Below are 21,641 nucleotides of genomic sequence, written 5' to 3'. Positions count from 1 at the left end.
TATGAGAAAAAATACATACAAAAAACAAGGAAACACACACATTAAAACCAAAACAGACATAAAGAAGAAAAAAGTAAACCCAAACCGAGAGCAAAACAGTAAATGAAACAAATTTAACCAATCATCTTCACAGCGTTTCCTCCCTTTAGTTTTTGTGCGTGTGTGTTTGTGTGCGCGTGTTTCATCCTTGAACAAATCAAGCAGGATAACATTAAAGGCGACACACATACACACACACGCACGCGCGTGGTTAGGGCGACAATGAGTTACTAATCTATTTGAAATGAAAGTTCTGTTCATTTTGTATCAAAATAAACCTATTAAAATTGAACTTTAACGCTGTTGCCGATGATGCTTAATGTTTATCCATCGACGCGAAAGAAAGAAAGATACGCCTAAGCACTGATCGCGGAATTTGCCTCGCGCGTGATCTGCGCCACTGTTGGCGCAACAAAAAAAAAACGCCTCAAAAGGGTTCAGCGCACGCGCGCTCTTGCACACACACACAGAGAGGGAGATGGTTTTTCTTACGCGAAGTTGTTTTTCGTCTGCTAACGTTTGCGCGTGGAGTTGAAGTGATCGTGCAATAGATGTCGATGACGATCATCCATCCTCAATTACGTTTAACCTTCACGCGCATTACAGTGGACAGTGGCGCTGGAAACGTACGAAAAAAAAACACGTTACGCAGGCCAGCAAGAACGGAAGTACTCTGAGAGTTTGAGGGAACGAAACACATGAGATCGATTGAAACAACTCGTGTTTTGTGTGTGTGTTTCTCGTGTCTTCACAGCAACTGTTGAAGTTTAAGTACTAGGGTCCCGCATGACCACACAACAATCGATTACAAATTGACGTCAGGTGAAAAAAGGGAGTTTTTTTTGTTATTCCCCCAATGAGTGGATGGAGCTGGCAAGAGTGTGTTTTCAAACGATAAGTGTCTTTTGTTTTTGCTGGTTCTGCCGGTTTTGTTTATCTGACACATTTTTCAGGAAGATCAGCTTCGCCTTGCAAGCTTGCGTACTTCAGGGCACATAATAAGCCATCCTGTGGCGAATTACTGCAATTCGTTCGTGTGCACGCCTTCTTTGGTTTGCGACGTTTGACGTCAATTTGATCTCGGCTCGAGATGAGGAGGCAGCAGCAGCAGCAGGCGTTGCAAAAAGCCGCCAATCGATAGCAAATGAGGCACAGAGAGACGGTTTATAGTTTTTTAGTTATGAGCATGTTCTTCCTTTATAGATTCCTAAGCTTTAAATAAGGATTTTCTAAGCATCCTACCCAAGTCACGTGTGACGGAGGAAACTTAATTATTCCCTACTATGCCATAGTACGGGCAAACTTACAACTCCTAACCGCCAAAGAAGGATAAATATTGATCTGCTAAAGGTAGAATCTTCGCAAACCTGTTTAAATGCTTTGGGGCGAGAAAAAGGGGGGCCATGGAGTGTAGCAATAGTTCTTGTTTGCTTTACTATTGCACGAGTGTGTTTTAGAATCGCAAACATTTATCGATCAGGTGTGGAATTTGATGACTCGATCAATTGCAAATAGTAAACAGTCTTGCGAAGAAGTTTCCTGTGTGATATAAGTAATTTCTACACACTTTATTTTGAATGTTATAATTAGATGAAATTAGAGTTACACTGGCGTTGTTGTGCTGCTGCGGCACGTACCTTGAACCGGGTGCGCTCTAACGCCCCTCTAACGCATCGCCTTCGTGGCGCAATCGGTTAGCGCGTTCGGCTGTTAACCGAAAGGTTGGTGGTTCGAGTCCACCCGGGGGCGGCGAAATCCTTTTTTGGGTTGGTTGGTGATGCTAATATTTGAAATAGGGCTGGTATGAGTAAACATTACTGTATGTATTGCTGCTTCAAACATTCAAACAGGCAGCAATTGATACTTGGTGGTTTTGAATGATTCACTTACACGGAACCCCATCCTGAGGGTGTGTCATCTATTATCATCACCATTTTATCAGGATTTCCGATTGATTATTGTGTCATTTTATAGATTTTTTAGCAGAACTATGATTGAAGCGATGTTTGTTTTTCTTTTACAGATGTTGTTTTTAAATAGTTTAAATTCAATTTTATGTAATATGATGATTTTTTTTTTAATTTTAGTAAAAATGTATAATAAAAGATACATAATTTGATTATTCAATATAATGTAGATTTAATAATGTGACCTTTTTGACCTTGACAGATTTGGCCTGGCCTACTTTTCTTTCTCTATGCACTGAAATCACTTAAGATTAGTTTGAAAACTGTATAAGCATTTTTTTCTATCAAACCCTGAACAATTCAAAATAGGAGGAGAAAGGTATTTTCCCGATTCGTAGAACTCTACAAAATAGTGTAACAAAATTCATCATAGAATTTTCCTATTAGAATACTTTTATAATTTTATGAACTACAAACTATTTTATTGAAAAAATATATTTACTTACCAGACAATTTATTACTCGGCAGCTACATACAGTACAAACAGCAAGTAGTTGCCTCGGCCTACTCTGCCCAAGTATCCTGAACTTGTCTGTTGCATTTGTACGGGCAACCTAAAAGTCCTTTCTGGTGACGATAAAACCATACCGTGTCATGATGGCCACTGATCCATGATCCCGAAAAGGCTGTTCTCATTTATAATCACATTTAGCACACGATTTTCTAATTGATTTACTGCAACAATTCAGCAACTCGTGCTAAGCTATTTGTCCACCGGCGATGACGTACAGGCAGCTGAGTAAAGTTCTTCAAAGCCAACTATGACGGATGTTCGAATATTTGAAACACGAATGCGAAAGTGCTGCATTTGACATTCCATTCGCCCCGCCACGTTATTCACCGCCATGGGGTCTTAATATTTGTTCCTTTATTTTAACGAATAATTAAAGAGAATTACTCAAAGCGTGATTAAACAGGGTTTCGAAAAAAGAAAAGATGATTTGATCTAAGAAACCAGCAGCTGTTTCAAGACCACCGGGAACGGGAAGGAAAATATACATTGGTAAACCATAAAGCAACATAATTCTCGCACATTTTCCAACCACATTAACAACCGCGTATGTGTGTGTGTGTGTGACCATGCCGTAATTAGTGTTTTGCCATAGACGATAGCGTTTTGTGGGACACTTTTATTCGGCCTGTCGCAAACGTGCCAGACGTGCGGTGAGCTCATCCTGTTCCGTGGATGCTTGCGTCGAGGCACCGATTGCGATCGATGACGGTCCGGATGGAAGTTCCATGTTGAGTTCAAGGCTGTAGTAAAACGAAAATTGCACATTAGAGCGAACCTTGGTGTTGGAAAATCTCATCAAATCAATCTCAACATACCCAGCCTCGTCCGCAACTCGCTGCATCAGCGACTCCACGTCGTTCTGCGGCACGGCCGTCGTCGTCGTCTGCGACATGGTGTTCTCCATGTACGAGCTCTGCACGTCCAGATCCTCGAACTGTGACTCGAACTTGTCCATCAGGCCGGAAATCTTCTCCAGGTTCATGCCCTTCATCGCCGCATCCATCGCCTTCACCACGCCCGCCATCGAGTTCGTCACGTTGCGGGTGGTGAGCGCGGTCTGCACCCGGCTGGCCACCGCATCGACCCGCGCACTCATGCGCAGATAGTTGAGCGATTGGCTCTTCTGTCGGATCGCGTTTTCGGCGTGGATGCGGGCCACCTCCGTGTTGCCCTTCTGGATCGCTTTCTTTGTCTTCAGTATTTCCGCCTTTTCTTCCTTCTCGCACTTTTTCGCGTTCCGCTCCAGCTCCTTCACTGCAAATTTAAGATTAAACAAGTGTTCTACGGAATGGGGTAGGGGGGGAATGGGTTAAGGAAACAATTCGCTGTTCAATATTTAACAAGGGTTGATTCACACGGATCTTCTTTGGATACATGGAATGCGAGTGACAAGTGAAGGAATGCAATTGATCGCTTTGAAAAGGATACTCTCCATGGCCGACATTTTTTTACGGCTTTTCTTAACTGTGCTTTGAAGAGGTACGGCAGAAACCACACAAACAGCCAAAAGCCCAAGGAAAAGGTGGCCTAATTATTAAATTAATAGGGTTTCACGACCGCAAGGTTGCGGATGAGTCACTATCGAGATTTCGTATGTTTTCAATTGGATTGCGATGTAAACATTGACCGTTTTGACAGCGCGGTTCGGTTCGTGACAGTTCGGCGAAACGAAAGCGCTCGGTTTTTGCTGCAGGGTTCATCATTTATTTGCCGCAGGGTACGATCTGTACGACGAGTGGAAAAATTCACATAAAATTCGGTAAATTAGGATATTGTTTTTATTTAGTGAAAGAGAATTGAAGAAAATATGTTATTTTGAAACTTTTTGATCTTAATATGCATCGAAAATGCTATTTCTTTGTCAAAAACAAATCTCGTTCTTGTTTTTGCTGCATGGGCTGCAATCTCGCGAACAAATCCCGCACAAATAATAACGGACGTTGACCGGTAAAAACAATAGAATTTGGTTCTTTTAGGCACAATTTTACATCAATCTGATGTTTTATACATTTCTGATACACCTCCAAACATTCTTTCCATCTAGCATGCACACACGTTGCTAGGGAACACGCAACATCCACTCCAATATTGCTTTCACGTTGTAATATTGCACGATGGACAACAACGAAGAAGGTATACTTACTACAGTGTAAAGCATGTACTGTAGAGTCACACAATAATAAAAAAAACGATTTATCCTTCAAACAGATGATTGTGACGAGGTCATCGAATCGTCCCAGGTGCCGAAGCTTCGAGCGAAAATTCGTCTAAAACGGCCAGACTATCGCACCATGTTAAAACCTGTAGAAAAGGAGAAACGGGACAGAAAATACAAAAAGAAACCACCCAAACGGATACGGGACAACAAAAGCGTTTCGCAATGTCTTCGGCAAGCGTGGACACTGCCAAGTAAAGCCGCCTTGCCTACTACCACCAGTGCCACCACAACCAAAATCAATAAACAGCAGCAGCAAGCAGAAGAACAACCCGATGAAGAATACATAAACATCGCCACCCAGCAAGAGCCTTCGCAAGCGGCCGTTGGCATTCAAGCCATTCCGTCGGTGAGCTTGTTCGACCGGCAGCAGGATGTGTTGGCACGGTACATCTTCAACGACACGACCGAGGCACAGATCGATCACCAGCTGCAGCAGTTGCTGGACGGGTTTCAGGCGGAGTACGAGAGTAAGTGTGCCGAGCTGGAGGGTTCACCGCCGCCGGGAGTGCTGCCGGGCGAGCATGCCGCTAACGATGAAGCACTACAGGCGACATGTTTGCCCGGTACGAGTGTCAAACCACTTGCAACGATACGGAAAGATTCACCAACCGGTGCTTTATCGCCTCCACTACTAGCAGACAGTGAACCGTTCATAATGCCTGACTTTAGTAAGGAGATTGCTCAGCTGGAAGACATGATGGAATTGGATAGCCCTTGTCGAGCGAATCGATCTCAGTGGCCTGTTTCCGAGCTGGATCCACTTGTTCCCATCGTCGAAATACGGGAAGAGCTTCCAAAAGTCGTGCAACAAGCGGTTGTTCCTACGGTTACCGGCTACGCTTGCCTCGATCTGTCGGTACAGAGGGAAAAATTAGATCACGTGAATCGTGTACCAACCGCCATGAGCATCGATGAGGAATGTACAAGGGCAAATCTAGTTCGACCAGCCTACGTACCGGCAGTTCCTGTGGCGGCGGTTCCACCAAACTCACCACGCTTCGATGACATTTTCGACCTTCGCGTTTCAAAACCCTGGAAGGCTAGTTCGACGGCCGTTACGACGGCTCCTTCCAAATCTGCCTGCAAACCGCTCGCCGACACGGTTGAGCTCGGCACACAGACCAGATGGCAGCGGCGAAACGTTGGCATTCAGCATCGTCCGCTTGCTTCGTTCGATTTCACCGATCGTAACCTGATCGTGCTGGCACAGGCACTCGAAGTCGATCCGGCCCGGCTGTGGTGTAAAATGCGAAGCGTTGTGAAATCGTCCGCCGAACCGATCTGGCGAGCGCGCGATCTTGCGGCAGTATTTTCCCTGGCCGATCCTTACTATGCGAATTTGAAACATTTCCAATGAAGGACGTAAGCGAGCGGCGGCATCTGTGCTTTCGGTTCGGGTTCACGCTCATCGCTGGAACGTGGAAATTATTACTGATTCTTCACCTTTATTACTGTTCGCCGTACTCTAGCGCAGAACGCATTAGAAAGAGGGATGTGTGAGTGTGAGAGGAGGGAAATTTAATAATTCCTACTAGCTTCCTACCAAAAACAAAACACGCTGCCACACCCTCTCCTCAAAAAACCGGAATTTAAATATTGCCACTCGCCATATCGAAAGAGGACCAACGCCACCCTTAGGGCTTTTGCTTCCTCCATTTTCACTAAACAATCGCAAATTTTTAACGCTCTCTTTCACTGTCTCGCTCTGTTCGCTAAATCCTTTCGCATTCTGTTTCATTTAGCTACGCCAACCTTCCTCCCCCTCATAACTATAAACCGTTCAATACCATGGATATCTCTTTCTCTTTTTCCCCCCCCCTAACAAATATTAACATTCGTCCCGCTTTTCTTTTCCACTTGTTTGCACTTTTCCTCCCTAATAATGCCCGGAAGCTTTTAGTGTTCGCTTATGAAAACGACCGCCATTTTAGGAATTACCATTCCTATATGCACCATCGCCAATTTCGTTCGCCCAATTGCTTTCTAACCGGATGCGGCAACCGGATGTGGATGGGGGAGTTAAATAAATTGAATTCACTGCACCACAACGGAACTGTGTGTCACAATATTGTTGTTCAAACGGAACAGCACTGAGGCGCACGGAGACCCGCGGGGAAGAGACTCGCTGTGTGGGAAATTAAATATCTGATAAAAGCTGGTTCGCTTCCCCTCTCCCCGTCTCCTAACACGTTGTTGATCACAGTGTCCTCGTTGGAGGCTAAAAGGAAGAGCGAAAAGAAGAAGACACAGATTAATATTCAACTCCAACTAGTGATGGGTAAAGTGGGCACAAATCCGGAGTCGACTCCGATTCGACTCCGATAATTTTGGAACCGACTCTGGAAGGTAGGTTCGCCCAGCACTGTCCGGAGTCGTTGGGAATCGTCCGGAATTGCCCGGAGTCGTCCCGAGTCGTCTGAAGTTGCCTGGAGTCGGCCAGAGTCGATCGGAGTCGGAGTCATCTGGATTTGTTCAGAATCGGAGTCATCTGAAATCGCCCGGAGTCAACCGGGATTCGTCTGGAGTCGTTCGGAATCGGAGTCATCCGATGTCGACGTCATCTGGAGTCGTCCGGAGTCGGCCAGAGTCGAACGACTCTTAAGTCGGAGTCTTTTGGAGTCGTTCATAGTCGGAGTCACCCGGAGTCGCCCGGAGTCGTCCGGAGATCCTGAGAGTCGGAGTCGTCCGGAGTCGTCCAGAAACGTCCGGAGTCGTCTGGAGTCTTTTGGAGTCGTAGTCGCCCAGGATTGTCCGGAGTCGTCCGGAGTTACGTTTTCTGGAGTCGTCCGAAGTCATCTGAAGTCGTCCGGAGTCATCTGCAGTCGTCCGGAGTCATCTCGAATCGGTTGGAGTCGGAGTCGTTCGGAGTCGGTCAGAGTCGATCGGAATCGAAGTCGTCCGGAGTCGTTCATAGTCGGAGTCACCCGGAGTCGCCCGGAGATCATGGGAGTCGGAGTCGTCCGGAGTCGTCCAGAAACGTCTGGAGTCGTCCGGAGTCGTCTAGAGTCTTTTGGAGTCGGAGTCGCCCAGGATTGTCCGGAATCGTCCGGAGTCGTCTAGAGTTTTCTGGAGTCGTCCGAAGTCATCTGAAGTCGTCCGGAGTCATCTCGAATCGGTTGAAGTCGGAGTCGTTCGGAGTCGGTCAGAGTCGATCGGAATCGAAGTCGTCCGGAGTCGTTCATAGTCGGAGTCAGTTGGAGTCGCCCAGAGTCGTCCGGAGACCCTGGGAGTCGGATTCGTCCGGAGTCGTCCAGAGTCGTCTGGAGTCGTCCAATGTCATCCGGAGTTGTCCGAAATCGGTTGGAATCGACTGGAATCGGAGTCGGTCGGAGTCAACAGGAGCCGTCCAATAAAATGTGCACATCCGACTCCAAACAACTCCGGACGACTCCGATCCGACTCCGTCCGACTCCGTCTGACTCCAACTCCGGGCAGAATTAGTTGTTCGGATTTTGCCGGAGTAGGATCGGAGTCGTGGGTGCGCTTCAAAGAGCACATCACTAACTCCAACACACTTTTTAGAGTCCACCTCGGGGGATGCCACTTACATGAACAAACACCATCTTCGGCATCCACCGTTGCACAAGCGAGGCCAGCTCCGCCTTGCGCTGGCTTTCCAAACCGTCCGCTATCACATCGTCCCCGGATGGTGGTGGTGGTGGTGGTGTAGTCGTAGCACCAATCGTTCCCGGCACTGGATCCGCCGCCAGTTTTGCCGGTGCTGCTTGCGTTCCAGCCGCTGCACCTGCCGTTCCGACGGTGGCCGTCGGCGTAGCTTGAAAGCTTTGATACTCTAGCTCCAGCTCGGGCAACGGTTGCCAGCCGGCTTTTAGCGGGCAGAGGTTAAACAGCAAATCGTACGAGGAGTACGCAAATATCGACACGTTCAGCTGGAATGTGGAGAGCATTTTTAGGGTGAAGCTGAACGGTGTTTTGTGGCTTTAATGCCTATACCTGTCGATGGCCGGCAAACATGAAACTATCCGAGCTGTTCAGTATTGCTTGCAGGTGCAGAATTCTTCGCGTTGGGTTCCGCAACGTGATGCGCAGCGTCATTGGCAATCGTACGTACATCCGCTGTTCGATGTAGCAGTACAGATTAAGCGGTGGATCGATGACTTCTACAGTGAGAGAAAACGATTACATTAAGCTTCCCCAGCTCAGAAACACTCCCACTGTTCCCCGACTTGCTCACTTACCGATGCCATTGATGATAAATTTCGACTCATTCACCACGTTCGGCGTCCGGGACCGGCACCACCGCACGCAGTACATGCCAAAGATGGGCCACGTGCTACCGGCCGCCACCGTACTGCCCGTCCCGTCGGGCCGATTGCACTGCGCATTGATGAACCCGTTCCGGTCGTTGTTCGTCAGCTGCACACAGTCCAGCGCCCGGTTGTAGATGGTTTTGGTGACATTCTTCCCGGCGGTCAGTTCGTCACCGACGGTGGCCGCTTTTGAGCCGCTGACGGCCGACGCATCGTTCAGGGGCAGTGGTTTCACCTTGAAATCGTCCACACTTCCCGTGGAGTTGGTCATGCTGGTGGCATTGCTGGGCGTTGTTACCGCCGCTCCGCCCTTGGCTGCAGTGCCGTCAGCGTCCCCCGGTGCGTTGGTGATCGAAGGATCGGCCAGGGCAGCATGTGAGGGATGATGGGTTAGTGATTGGTTCATCTGATTGGTTAGCTGTGCGCTGGTGCTACCGATGATCGTCGCATTGGTCGGCAGTTTCGAGAGAAGGTTCTTGTTGTACTGCTCCTCGGTCGGTCGGTTCGAGGGTAAGGCCGCTGCTGCTGGTGCATCGGGCGACCGGGACCGGTTGAACACGAGCCGGGTGTCGGTGGACTGGTAGTCGCCGCGCGACACCCAATCCCGCGTACAGTTGATGGCGCTGAGTAGCTTCAGCTCCTCGAACCGGTTCGCCGGTCGCAGGCCGGTCCCACTGATGGAAGCACCCCCTTGGTACGGTTTCTCCACTATATTATGATCCTAGGAAGGTGGGGAAAAAGCAACGAAAGGAAATGGTATAAAAACGAAGGGTAGGCTCGTGTGTCCCACACTTACACTAATAAACTGCGTTTCGAGTATATCGATCGGATCGGGCGACTTAACCTCCACGTTGATGCGCAGCAGAAAGTCTTCGTCCCGGTACGCCTGCCCCAGCGCCTCCCGGCTGAGGGTGTAAAACCGCCCGGTCAGCTTGATCTCCTCCACGCACGGTACCACCACCGTGTCCTCCTTGATCTTGCGCACCACCTGCCCGTCGGTGTCGAGGAACTCGATCTTGACGTTGTGATTGTTCACGTACTTCGCTAGATTCTTCTCGTTCGCCAGCAGCCGTGCCAGATCCTCCTTTTCGCTGTTTGGCGTGGAGGGTGAATCGGCCGCAGCGCTGGGCCCCCCACCGTTCGCGGCACTTCCTCCACCTGGCTCCGTTTTGCTTTGGTGTAAATTTTCCATCTGATAGTACATGCGCTGCTTCAGCTCGATGTTGCCCGCCACCAGGCTGGCGAGGTAGTACGAAACGGTCGTGGACGATTGCATCTGCAGCTCGCCGATGTCGATCTGTACGTGCGAGTGGATCTTTTGCAGCGGATGGTTAAGATCGGTTGTCAGGAATACTAAAGAGAGAGAAAGAAAATAAATCTCAGTAGGCCGTGCCGTTGCGTTGGTTGGGCGTTAGTTACCATTGTTGCGTAGCAGCTGCGGTACGCTGATGCTCACGCCGACGTTTTGCAGGCAGAGGTCGGACTGGTTGAAAATTTTCGTCGTCACCTGGTGGAATTCGTTCGTCAGCATCGGCTGATTCGTTGGCTTGGTCTGCGAGCCAAGATGGAAGCTGCAAAATAAACGGAAAAGAGCGTTAATCGCAATTAAAATCAGGCCTTTCTCACTTGTTCATGCCCACAAACTCACGTTGGAATGATGTAGCACGAGCTGATGATGCCGATGCTTTCCATACAATCCTTGTGCGGGTTGTACGATTTGAACGGTTTGCTCGCGTTGAGCTTCTCGCGCACCGACAGCACCGCGTACGTGCTTTCCGAGCCCATCTGCAGCTCCAGCCGGAAGATGTGCACGTCCACGCTCTCCGCGAACAGGTACCGCTCGCCGACGAACAGCACCCGGTAGCACTTTTCCGGCTCGAGTATGAACTCCTCGAACGGTTTCGCCGACCCGGTCGAGCTGTCGCTGGTCGGCGGACCGGCATACTCCGCGTACTGTGATGCGTTGATCCGGACGCTGCTCGATTTGAGGTCGGTTAGAAGGATGGAAAAGTTCTTCAGCTTCAGCGGAACCTCCGTCAGCGAGCGGATGTACAGCAGGAGCTGCAGCTTTTCGTCGTTCTTGATTTGGCGTTTCTCGAAGGTCAGTCGACACTCGACCAGCTCGTTCAACCGATCGAGATCCAGCTTGATGGGTGTGTTGAAGGAGGTCAGCGCCGTCTGCCAGCTGTTGGACAGCTCGGGCGCGATCAGACTGCTCGAGACGGGCGATACGCGCTGGAATGGGAAGAGAAATGATCGTTTTAATAAGAAAATTCGACTAACATGAAAGCCCCTACATACATGGAACACCTTCCAGAGGTTCTCCAGCACGAGTATACGCTCCTGCTTGTCCATCGCAATGTTCGGCGAAAGCGCCTCGATGCTGCACGCAACAAAGTCCGGCACCGACGCGGACAGGTACGCCGAATGGAGCGTCTTCAGCAGCACCTGCGTAAAGATGGTGTACCACTTGTCCACCCGGTAGTCGGTCAGCATGAGCGAGTACAGCGTGAGTGCCTTCGAATGATCGCCACTCTTCAGGTACTCTTCCGCCATATCGATCGCTAGCTTTTTGCGAAACCGCAAGCACCGGTACACCTTAAACTGAGCCATCGCTTTCCCCAGCAGACCGATGATTTCGCCCGAATGGTTGTAGGACTTTTCGTTCTCCTGCACCAAGCAGATGATCTGCTGCTCGGACACCGGTTCGCCCGTCTTGACGCTTCCCCTAATGCCGAAAAAGTCACTGTACAGTGCGGAATTGCTTATCGTGCCGAATTGCTCGCCAGTGCCGGCCGTCCCGAGCGCGGTACACTGGAGGAACGCTTCCTTCCTCAGCCCAATGTACTCGGCCGCCTTGTGGAAGTAGATGCCCGGGTGTTGCGTTTGCAGTGGCGCCAGCCCGTTCTTTACCGCGTCGCAGAACAGCTCCGCAAACGCGCTGTACTGTACGCTCAGCCAGGCGTAATGCTCGAACAGCAGCTCCTTGAAGCCCGACCGCTGGCGGTACTTGCCGATGTGGTTCTTGAACTGCGAGATGGAATCTTTCGGCGCGTTCAGGCGGAAGAACAGCTTGCACATCTTGTAATTGACAAAGCCGGCGATGGTTTTCAGCTCCAGACAGTTCGTGTCGACGATTCGCACATCGTCCAGGAAGGTGTACGTTTGCCGGTAGTGCCGCAGCGCGTTCGACTGGTCGAGCTTTAGCTCCGAGATGAAGCCGAGCTTGAACTGGTGGCGTATCTTGAGCAGCGTGTGCGCATCGGTCAGCTGGTCCCGGTGCAGGCGGATCTGCTTCATCATCTGCGTGTAGTACGATTGGGCCAGCTCGAGGAAGGCCGACTGCAGGCGGAAGATGTGCCCCATCAGATGGTCGTTGTGGGGCAGCACGAACAGCATCTTCGCGTTGATGTCACAGTTGCTGGTGAGCTGGGCGGCCCGTTCCGACGCGAGCATGTCCTCGCCCTGCTGCAGATAGTTGCTGCGCTGGAGCAGGGCAATCGCGATTCGCGTGTTGCGTCCCTGGAGCGAGTTCTTCAGCACCTGTATCGTGGCGGCACACTGGAGTTGCTTCTCCGTCCACTGCGGATCGTTCCATTCCAGGTCCTGGAACAGTACCACCACGGCGGGCAGCACGTGCAGGTGCTTCAGCATCCAGTTGCGCTTGAGTATTCCCTTCGGTGTGTACCATTCGTACGACTGGTGTTTCGGCTTCGAGACGGGAAATTCATAGTTGGCGGGCAGCAGCTTGTACTGGATGGATTCGGTGTCGGGCTTTTTGGCGTTGTTGAACGCATCCCACACCGTCTTGTGTACGGCACTGCGCTGCACATCCAGCCCGGACAGTCCGACCAGCGGGGCGGCCGTCGTCAGCAGTTCCGACGGCAGGGCACTGGCATCGAGTGACATTCCGTCCTGGGGGTTTGTTCCGTCTCCACCGGAAGAGACGACTTCAACTCGTGTGTGTATGTGAGCGTGAGAGTATGCTTATCTTCCCAGCCGGGGGGAAAAACAAGGAAGAGCGATTGAAGGAACAATCCGTCGATGGGATGTGGCCACCGTGAATGTACACACACACACACACACACGCACACACGTACGCAGGCACACTGCCACCGAGTTCGAATCACCAGCTGTGCCACGGAATCCGATGATTGTACCGCATAACGCGTAATCCGGACGAGCTGCGTGCCGAGGGCGCCTTGGGATGGGACGTTTTTATCGGAACGGGGGCGGCACCAACGACCTCCGCCGATAACAAACTTCGTGCTGGGTTCGCTCGTCTCGTTCTAATCACGGTTTTAGCTACTTTTATCAATAGAATAGCAAAATAATACAGTGCAGAGAAAAAACCCGTATAGATGACAAGAAGTGCGCACGGTGGTCGCTCAACGGGCTATGCGCGCTGTCAGCCGGGATGGGGTTTTAATTGTACAAAATAAAGTTTTACTCAAACTTTGATAAAATCAAATGTTTTTATGAATTTGATAGAAGAAAAAGGTAAAAAAAGTAAAGAGTAGGGAGATTTTAAATTATTGTGTTTAAAAATACCAAAACAAAGCAATGGTATTTTGCTTGAAAATAATACGGTGTATCAAAGTTTCTTGATTTCAATTTAAAACGGGCTCGGGTAAAAAACGTTACCAATAAACTGCTTAGTATTCTCATCTTGTTTTGAAAGGATAAAATAAAGTTTGCATTATCTAAAAAGTTTTCCAGTTGTATCCTTAATGCTATAGATTAAGAGTGAATTAGTGAATAAGAAATTGTCCATACAATAACAGTAAATATATCCAAAAGCCAAACCCAAGTGGCACAAACAACACTCAAGCCGGAAACGCCTAAAACGGGTTTAAATTACTAAAGCTTTCAGTATAAATGGAATCCTAAACGATGCATTATACAGTTTTTTAAAGAATGAATAATTCAAAAAGTTAGAAAAAAATGCCGTCATCTTTATGAGGAGCATACGTTATTCAGTAGAACTTTCGTCATTTCGAGGCTTCCAGCATGACGATTGAGGATGAATTAGCGCTCACGAGTAAATATTTGGTAAAACAAGGCTGAGGGACAATTTTGTTGATAATCATGCATCTGATAACATACAACAATTTCAAATAATTTTGCCAAAAAGCTATAAATACTAATTGGCCCTTAATTGACAGAATAATCTCCAAAATGGAAGAGATTCTGAATAAAAAAAACTTGCTACAGTTGTGATATACACTACAATTAAGGTAAAATCAAAACGATAATAAACTCAGAACAAATAACACATCCTGATAAATCTGTAGATTAAATTTCATTTTTATTACAGCAAGTCAAATGTTCAGTTCCCCCGGTTCCAATATCTCTCTCTCTCCCTTGCCTAGAGTAACAGCTTCATCTAATTAGAACCATGTTTTGTTCTTAATATTTTCCATTCCAACCCATCGATCCGGGTTGGGCGCAATTTTGTATTGACTTTGACCCTCCCCCTTATCCACTGATATAGACAAAAACGAACTTGAAAAACGATACTTAAACTCATTACCTACGTAATTTGCACAAAATTGTTGTTCATCACTTTTTCTCTGTGTTCACTGTTTCTTCTCCTGTACTCGCTGTACTTTATCAATTATCGTTATTAGTTAAATAGCTTATTATCTATCGACTTTTAAACGGTTTTCTATCTCACCACCCATCTCGCATGTGCCTGTTTTTTTTCTTCTTGTGTGTGTATCTGTACAGGGAGTGCAATTCTTACACGAATCTTATCACCTAAAACAGTTTCCCATCCATCTATTCATCCCGCCGTCTCTTGGGACGCATTGTAAATGACACAACACTGTCACCCGGCTGGCTGACGATTGCATTTTAATTGCATTGAAAACGCATTCACTCTTTTGTTTTTAGTATGTATTTTGCAATCCATCGGTCTGGCTGACCATCGTTCACAATGTACTTATGATTGTAAATAATTGAACGGACAACAAAAAAAAAAAAAGAAACAATTCACCTCCTCTCTGCTTCCATTAGCCTAATAATGTATGGTTTGTTTTGTTTTGTTTCGGAAGTTATCCTATTAACTACGGAAAGGGAAAGGGATTACGATTTGGTGGGAGATAGACAGTATGAATGATGTTGGTTTTTAGTACAAGTACGGTAAGACGTTTTTCTTTCCCCAGAATGTTTTGCTTGGTTTTCTCGCGATTGTTTTAACCCAGTGAATCCTTATGCCTGCGATGTACGCTTCGATTAAATGTATTTTTTTAAATAGCTAAAACAAATACATACACACACTCATTACACGGGCTGAGTGTGGCTGAGTTGGTGATCGCATTGCAGTACTAAACGTTACTGCGTTTTAATATCTCTCTACCGATCCCTTTTCTCTGCGCCACTGCATTTCTATTCACAACACGAGGGTTTATTTTGCTTGTCGTTAATGTAAAAACTAGCTTTCTGTGTGTGTGTGTGTGTTTTTTTTTGTTCACAGTTTTAGTACAAGTTATACGATCGGGTTGAACAGATAAAAAGATTGCGTTTTCAGAACTGACAAGAGTTTCGAGCTTTGCAGTGCACTAATAGTGTGATAGTGTATGATAGTAGTAATCGGAAGAAGTTGTATTAGTAGACGTAGAGTGATAGAAGTGGTAAAAGTTTGCAGTAGGAAACTTAAACATGGCAAACAGATAGCTCTCTCTGTGGTACTGACTGCGAATATTGGGCGCTGCATGAAGAAGTTTGTCATCAAAATCATGTATCGCCAGCGCAGGCTTACTAAGAGAAAAGATTTAGTAGATCTACACTAAGACGCACAAACTGAATGGCTTTTAATGGATTGAGAGGGTGCTTTCGATTTTAATTTGACTATCAACATGGCGAGGGCTGACTTCAATTGAATTTGACTCTTAGTTTCATTCGCCTTTGCTACTGCTCCTCCTCCTTCTCTTTCTCCTTCTGACATGGCTAGAAGACTTGATAATGGGGGCGCTTTGTCACGTTTGCTTTGTTCATGTTTGTGTTAATTGAATCGCGTTACATTGCTTACATTGTCCACCTTAACCACTTAAACACATTAACGCCCTCGTTTGCTCTCTTAGTTTCTTGTACTTTACTTACTTGCTACTTACTGACTTGTGTTTTGTTCATTTTTTTTCTCTTCTTTTCTTGTTTTGTTTAGTTTGACATTAGCGTCACGCAGCGTTGACATCCGCTTGACGCTTGACCATATGTTACAATAATTGCTAAACAATTAAAACGTAAAGTAAAACAAAAAAACTGTCAGTTAAAACAATTCGCTAATGTAACTAGTAGTTCGGGTACGGACTGTTGTTAAAATTACTTATTATCATTATTTTCATTCATCTTCAGTTTCGGGCAGCGCGTAGACTGCAACCATGCAATGTGGCGCCTGGCTGGGGCTGTGTTTCTCTTGTCCAGCTTGTTTGCTTTGTTTGTTAGCTTTTTTTTATTGGATTTTCTTATTTTCAGTTTCGTTTTTAAAATTTTCACTCTCCAGCTTTCCAATTTTCCACATTCTGTTAGCTTATCTATTTAGGTTCCTAGCTTATTTATCATTTGCATTGTATATGTTTGCGAGAGTTTCGGAACCTGTCTGTTCGTTCGCAAATCGGTTCCGCCAGATATGGATTACGCTCTGATTTCGGTGAATTTTGCAGCCGATGGATGGGACTATTTCGAGGCTACTGCTACTCCTTGCGTGTCACTGGCGCGGTGTACCGATGGGACATTAGCGATGCGCTGAGTATTGTGAGCGGGATGTAGTATGAGGGTTCCTGGGGGATTACTTCTTGCGCTTGCAGAGACTCTTGGGGTGGTTTTGCTTCTTCTTTTTTTTTACAGTGCGCTGATACTCTGCAAATATTGGCTGTACTCCTTCTCGTTGGCAAACTCGTGTTGGCTGAAAGGATGGAGAATGAAGCATTAATACAATTATTAATTAAACCAAACATCAAGAAGCACTAGGATCTGCATGTAGCAGCTCAAAACATGTAATAACAATAGTACAACGCCTGCAGGGAAGCTTGCTTGCTCACGGCTTACATTGTGATAGTTATTCACAAGAATCCATTACACTGCCACTAGAATGCTGCACGGTCCCCTCCCGCACAACCTACCTGGTAGTGTCGCGTCGCTTCCGTCTTCGGTCTTGCGGGACCGCCTCGACGCACAGCACCACGAACCGATTATCACAGGAGTACCGTTCCTGGTCTAGCAGTTTGTTACCGAGCAAACTGCTGGCCAGCCCGACCTTGTCCGGCGTCTGCGAATGCCACGCGTCACAGTACGTGTCTATCGCACGCTCGCCGTGCGCACTGGAACCGTGCCACACCAGCTTCTGGGGCCTGCCGAAGAGATGCGAATGCAACAGAGGGCGTTAGTGTAGAGGGGTGGAGTGGGTGGATTAGTAAACAGGATACGAAAGACAATGTAGGATGTCAAAATTGGCCTCTTATCATTCAGAAAGCTGTGTAACTTATATCTTGTTGACATCAAATGTTACGAATTTTGTACAAATTCTTTACTTCTTCGTCTATTAATAGTAACGAAAGATAGCAACAAAAAATGGTGCAGAATGTTAAAAAATTTAATACCTTAACAAATTGTATGAAAAAACAAATTACTATCAACTTAATTTCCTTACATTTTGATGATCAACCAATTAAGGATGATTAAGGATAGAGTGGACAAGGCTAGAATTCTAATTATGTTCTTTCAGTAGCTTAGTACCCATAAACCGTCCCTTAGTAAATTCATAAATATCAACCTTTATAATTAACTGCTGCTTTTTTTTCCGTACACTTGAAGCATGCTTATTGATTGCAATTTCGTACGAAAAATGTGAATAAACATGAAAAAAAAAAAAACAAGAAAAGGTTCCGGAGCAATGCTCAGAATGGAAAGCAGGATATTGATCAGGATTCCCGGACAGCACGATGGGCACCATCATTTCGCAATCGTTATAAACCAGTAAACCCCGCGCGATACCTTCAATCAAAAGCGGCCAGAGAGCTGGAGCCACGGTCCAATACCATATTCTTGGAAAGTGACCTCCAAAATTTGATTGCTCGGCACCGGTAGATGATCGAACACACCGGTGGGTATAATAATGCAAAATTAATCTCCGTATCTTTGCGCCCTCCGCACGGTGTGTGGATCCCAGGTTTTAATACACGTGGCAGTTCAAAAAAGATCCCGAAAATGCATCCGATTTTCGGCGGGGCGGGAGCGCAAGGATATTGAATTTTCATTACCCATCGTTACCGTACTAAAGCGCTTAACAAGATTTCCGAACCCCGAATGTGGCCAGAATAAATTGATCCATTATTTATTGCATGCTCACACGCCTGTGTTGGTGAGTCCACTGCTCTTCCCTGTGGCTCCCGATCCATTTATGATCAGGACGGAGAGCGAGAGGGCGTTCATTATTTTTCAGGAAAATCGAATTAAAGTATCAACCTTTTCCCCCGACCATTGTAATCCCCACCAAAAAAAGGAAACGAATTCCATTTCACAATCACAATCCTTTATATTTTCTTTGCCTGGCAGCCTCGAGTTGGCATTTTCCTTGACATTTGCCCGAATTTAGCTCTTCCGGGACAGGCAAACAAGCGGCCAGCAGATGTGTAATAATATTGTTCGTATCATGGTGTACCTTTCCCCTCTGGCAACAGCCTAACCCTCATCGCCACCTTCTTTTCTTCGCCGAGCAGGTACGGCGGCGCGACAAAACGATATTGCATTTTCGGGTTCTTTCTTTACTGTTGAGAAAAATGGGTTAAAACGAGGGAAAATCCGAGGCAAAAATTGAAATGCAGTAGGGTGGAAGAGGTGGGATTGGTGTAAATGGGGATTCAAAGATAAAATTCCGATTTGAGTTGACACAAAGACGATGGTTCCCGAAGAAAGGCGCAGGCAGCCAGTGATTGACGGGAACGAATATTGAGGGGCCGAAAAATAAACCTGTCACATGGGGAAGCTTTTTTCTAGTTGTTTCTTTTTTTTTGGAAAGAAAGTGTTCCCTCACAACCCTTACTAGTAACCCCTCCCTCCCCCTCTCGCCGCCCTTTGCTTCTTTGCGGTCCGTTTCTACCCCAAAATGATTGGTTGATTTTGTGGATTTACGTGTCAGTTGCCTGTTTGATTGATAAATTTGATTTGACACGTATATTATTGTACGGGTTTTTGTGCGTGCCTGTGTATGTGTGTTTGCGTGTGTGTGTGTGGGTAGTTCCCCATGCCAGTGGTTGGTTGCGGGCAAGGGAGTAGGTTCAAATGTTGTGCTTTTTGTTGAGCTTTTAAACCATAAAAAAGCGTTTAAAAGGCGGAGAAAAGTCGAACGTACCCATCGATGCCGAAGGTTATGAAAACGGCCCTTGATATTGATACAATCTGGCCCCAAAAGTGGCACAGTGATGACCCGCCGACTTGTGCTTGTGCGAAATGATACCGTAGACATTTAATTGGATTTTTGCTGGTCGGAGCAAGAGAATTGGGTCGTTCCTTTGACGTTGTGCAGCAGCTGTACCGGAAGGCTGTCTATCGCCCTGAAGAAGGCCATCTATTTATTGCATTCGACAGAAGCCTGCTAGAAGAAGCTGTGTTCTAGGGGGGTTTTGTTTGTTTTTATTCAACCACCACCCAACCACCCGAATATCTTCCCAGTTGTGTAGCCGGGGCCGAATCGTTCCGGGGGCCATCACCAACTTTGGACGCATAAATTATTGGGCATTGATGTGATAAATTGCAAATTATCATGAGAGTCATTTACGGCTGCAGCACGATCATGCGGGCAGAGGGAGAGTAGGATAACGGTGGCTTTACCCTGGGGCATCGTTGATTTTGCAATCGAAAATCGAACCACCCGGTCGGTCGGTTGGGGCGTTGGATTCGAAAAAGGCCAGCATCATTCGTAGGATCAGCTCGCCAGTAATGATGGTTGAGCAGGGGTATGCATGGGGAAAAGAACAACGCTCTTTCCCAAAGAGTCCAATCAGAAATTAGAAATTGATTGAATCGTTTCATGTCATGGAGTTTACCCCGACCCCGTACAAGACAGTACAAACAATAAGACACCTTTGCTAAGCGAGAGAGAGAGAGAGAGAGAGCGTGTGGAAAGAAGGTGCCAAGATGGGCAAATGGATTGTTTTCCCAATCGGTGCACACGTTTGTGTATGTTTGGTGTATGAGGGGAATGTATTTGCACAGAGCTCGTACACCTCCTTCCTCCTGAAATGAAACAAAAACAGTCGCTTCTAGCTCTAATGGATGTTTTAATAGTAAAGGATATTTGTTTGCACATTGAGAGGGGTGGGAGGGTTTGGACTGTTGATTTTGATTATAATGCTTTTCCCCGTCTCTCGTTGCTTTCTCACTCACTCTCTCTGTCTCTGGGGTACCATTATTCAGCACAGTGAACACACATACACACACACATCACAGCATCCCATATTTTCACACTTCACAAAAGATGGAACCGTTAAAAACTAATCCATGTTGCTCATTATTTTTGTGACACTAATACCCTCTTAATTGGGTCAACGGTCATCGGATGCTGGATGCTGGCGCTCTATCCGCCACCATCCAAAATGGGACCCGCAAGATGGGACGGCTCACAGGCTGGCGCATGTTCGGCTGGCTGGGGAGGAAGGTGGTTCTATAACTTTTCTTCTACCCCATCTCAGGCTCCTCTCTCTCTCTCTCTCTCTCTCCCTTCGTGTCTGTATCTCACAGGGGGAATTCAAGCGTGTGGGAATTCAAGCCGTAAGCCGATGACAAAGTGACAAGTTTTGTGGGTTGTGGTCGGTTTTTTTTTTCGGTTGATTTTGTGGACGTCATAACTGGAAGGCACGATATAGCTTTGGGCTAGCGTTTTTTTTCTCTCCCTTTCTTCTGTTTCGTTCCTATATCCTGCGTTTAATGCGTTTTCCTGTCTAATGCCGCCCCAAACCGGGGCATGATGATGTATTGTGTGTGGCGAAATGAAACTACATTAGTGTTTCGGTTGCCATCAGCGCCACAATAAGCCGATGAGAAATTGCGTGTGCATTATCTACGGCAGCTTCATCTTCCACGGTCGTTTGGGTTTTGGCTGCTCGGTGGCTATCAAAACGTAAGTTTGTATATTGAGCTTAGCAGGTATAGTTTTGTCTCATAGCGAAATATGAAAAAAAAAACGCCTGGATGTAGCTATGTGTATGACAAGATTATTAGCTTTTTAATTGTCAACACCAAAATAAAGGAAGATTTCTAGACATATTACAAATAGTTAAAAACTCTACAGCAATTGATCCGTTTATCAGCTTACGTTTAAAAAAAAACGCCTAACATGACCTATAAGAGTTATTAAAACGCCTAAAAGCAGGCTATGTGCAGGACAATATTTGATTATTCAATGCCAAAATTCAAACAGTGTTTTTTGAAACATGTAAAAAGTAATTCACTTACATATAACATTTTCAACTAATTGTACATTTCCATTACAGGGTTTCCCACAATTTATTGGTCAGTTCCCATGATTTTTTAGTGCGTTCCCACGTTTTTTTGATCGTATTCCATAGATTTTTCGATCGTTCCCATAATTTATTGGTATTTTCCGATTGGATATCAATACAATTGGACCAAAA

General features: G+C 46.6%; 3 protein-coding genes and 1 non-coding gene across 13 annotated transcripts in view; 1 reads left to right on the top strand and 3 right to left on the bottom strand.

The window, feature by feature from the left end:
* The first annotated feature begins 1,714 nt into the window (after positions 1 to 1,714).
* On the top strand, positions 1,715 to 1,788 carry Trnan-guu (transfer RNA asparagine (anticodon GUU)). Its single transcript has one exon. It is a non-coding gene; the product is annotated as a tRNA-Asn (tRNA).
* A 1,032-nt stretch (positions 1,789 to 2,820) lies between these two features.
* Positions 2,821 to 4,147, bottom strand: LOC120953009 (charged multivesicular body protein 1b-2). Its single transcript, XM_040372656.2, has 3 exons — positions 3,949 to 4,147; positions 3,336 to 3,801; positions 2,821 to 3,260 (listed from the first exon to the last, which is right to left on the bottom strand). The coding sequence occupies exons 1-3, from the start codon at positions 3,962 to 3,964 to the stop codon at positions 3,137 to 3,139; spliced, it is 606 nt and encodes a 201-aa protein (XP_040228590.1). The 5' UTR covers positions 3,965 to 4,147; the 3' UTR covers positions 2,821 to 3,136.
* Positions 4,148 to 6,163: 2,016 nt separating this feature from the next.
* On the bottom strand, positions 6,164 to 13,402 carry LOC120953006 (trafficking protein particle complex subunit 11). Its single transcript, XM_040372651.2, has 8 exons — positions 11,311 to 13,402; positions 10,658 to 11,244; positions 10,429 to 10,580; positions 9,806 to 10,362; positions 8,938 to 9,730; positions 8,693 to 8,859; positions 8,287 to 8,628; positions 6,164 to 6,956 (listed from the first exon to the last, which is right to left on the bottom strand). Exons 1-8 carry the CDS (start codon positions 12,916 to 12,918, stop codon positions 6,936 to 6,938), a joined length of 4,227 nt encoding a protein of 1,408 aa, XP_040228585.2. The 5' UTR covers positions 12,919 to 13,402; the 3' UTR covers positions 6,164 to 6,935.
* Positions 13,403 to 14,292: 890 nt separating this feature from the next.
* The window catches only part of LOC120947924 (collagen alpha-1(XVIII) chain), a 197,932-nt gene continuing 190,583 nt past the window's right edge, over positions 14,293 to 21,641 (bottom strand). For all 10 annotated transcript variants that reach the window (XM_049607966.1, XM_049607968.1, XM_049607971.1 and 7 more), the window contains 2 exons: positions 17,133 to 17,360; positions 14,293 to 16,915 (listed from right to left, as the gene is read on the bottom strand). In XM_049607966.1, the coding sequence (XP_049463923.1) occupies positions 16,852 to 16,915; positions 17,133 to 17,360 (292 nt within the window). In that variant the 3' untranslated portion in view covers positions 14,293 to 16,851. The remainder of the gene's footprint in view (positions 16,916 to 17,132; positions 17,361 to 21,641) is intronic.

Source organism: Anopheles coluzzii, chromosome 2 (genome assembly GCF_943734685.1).
Source record: "Anopheles coluzzii chromosome 2, AcolN3, whole genome shotgun sequence".
NCBI classification, from domain to species: domain Eukaryota; kingdom Metazoa; phylum Arthropoda; class Insecta; order Diptera; family Culicidae; genus Anopheles; species Anopheles coluzzii.
The sequence above is the reverse complement of the archived record's forward strand: the minus strand, read 5'-3'. Positions and strand labels throughout refer to the sequence as shown.

What these genes read in the sequence shown, in the direction of transcription:
- LOC120953009 (XM_040372656.2), bottom strand. An exon ending in CGAGTTGCGGACGAGGCTGG is followed by an intron (nt 3,261 to 3,335) that starts GTATGTTGAGAT and finishes GTTTTACTACAG; the next exon opens with CCTTGAACTCAACATGGAAC.
- LOC120953006 (XM_040372651.2), bottom strand. Translation starts at nt 12,918, where the DNA reads ATGTCACTCGATGCCAGTGCCCTGCCGTCGGAACTGCTGACGACGGCC. An exon ending in GCAGCTGCTACGCAACAATG is followed by an intron (nt 10,363 to 10,428) that starts GTAACTAACGCC and finishes CTCTCTCTTTAG; the next exon opens with TATTCCTGACAACCGATCTT. An exon ending in TGTTTGCCGGCCATCGACAG is followed by an intron (nt 8,629 to 8,692) that starts GTATAGGCATTA and finishes TCCACATTCCAG; the next exon opens with CTGAACGTGTCGATATTTGC.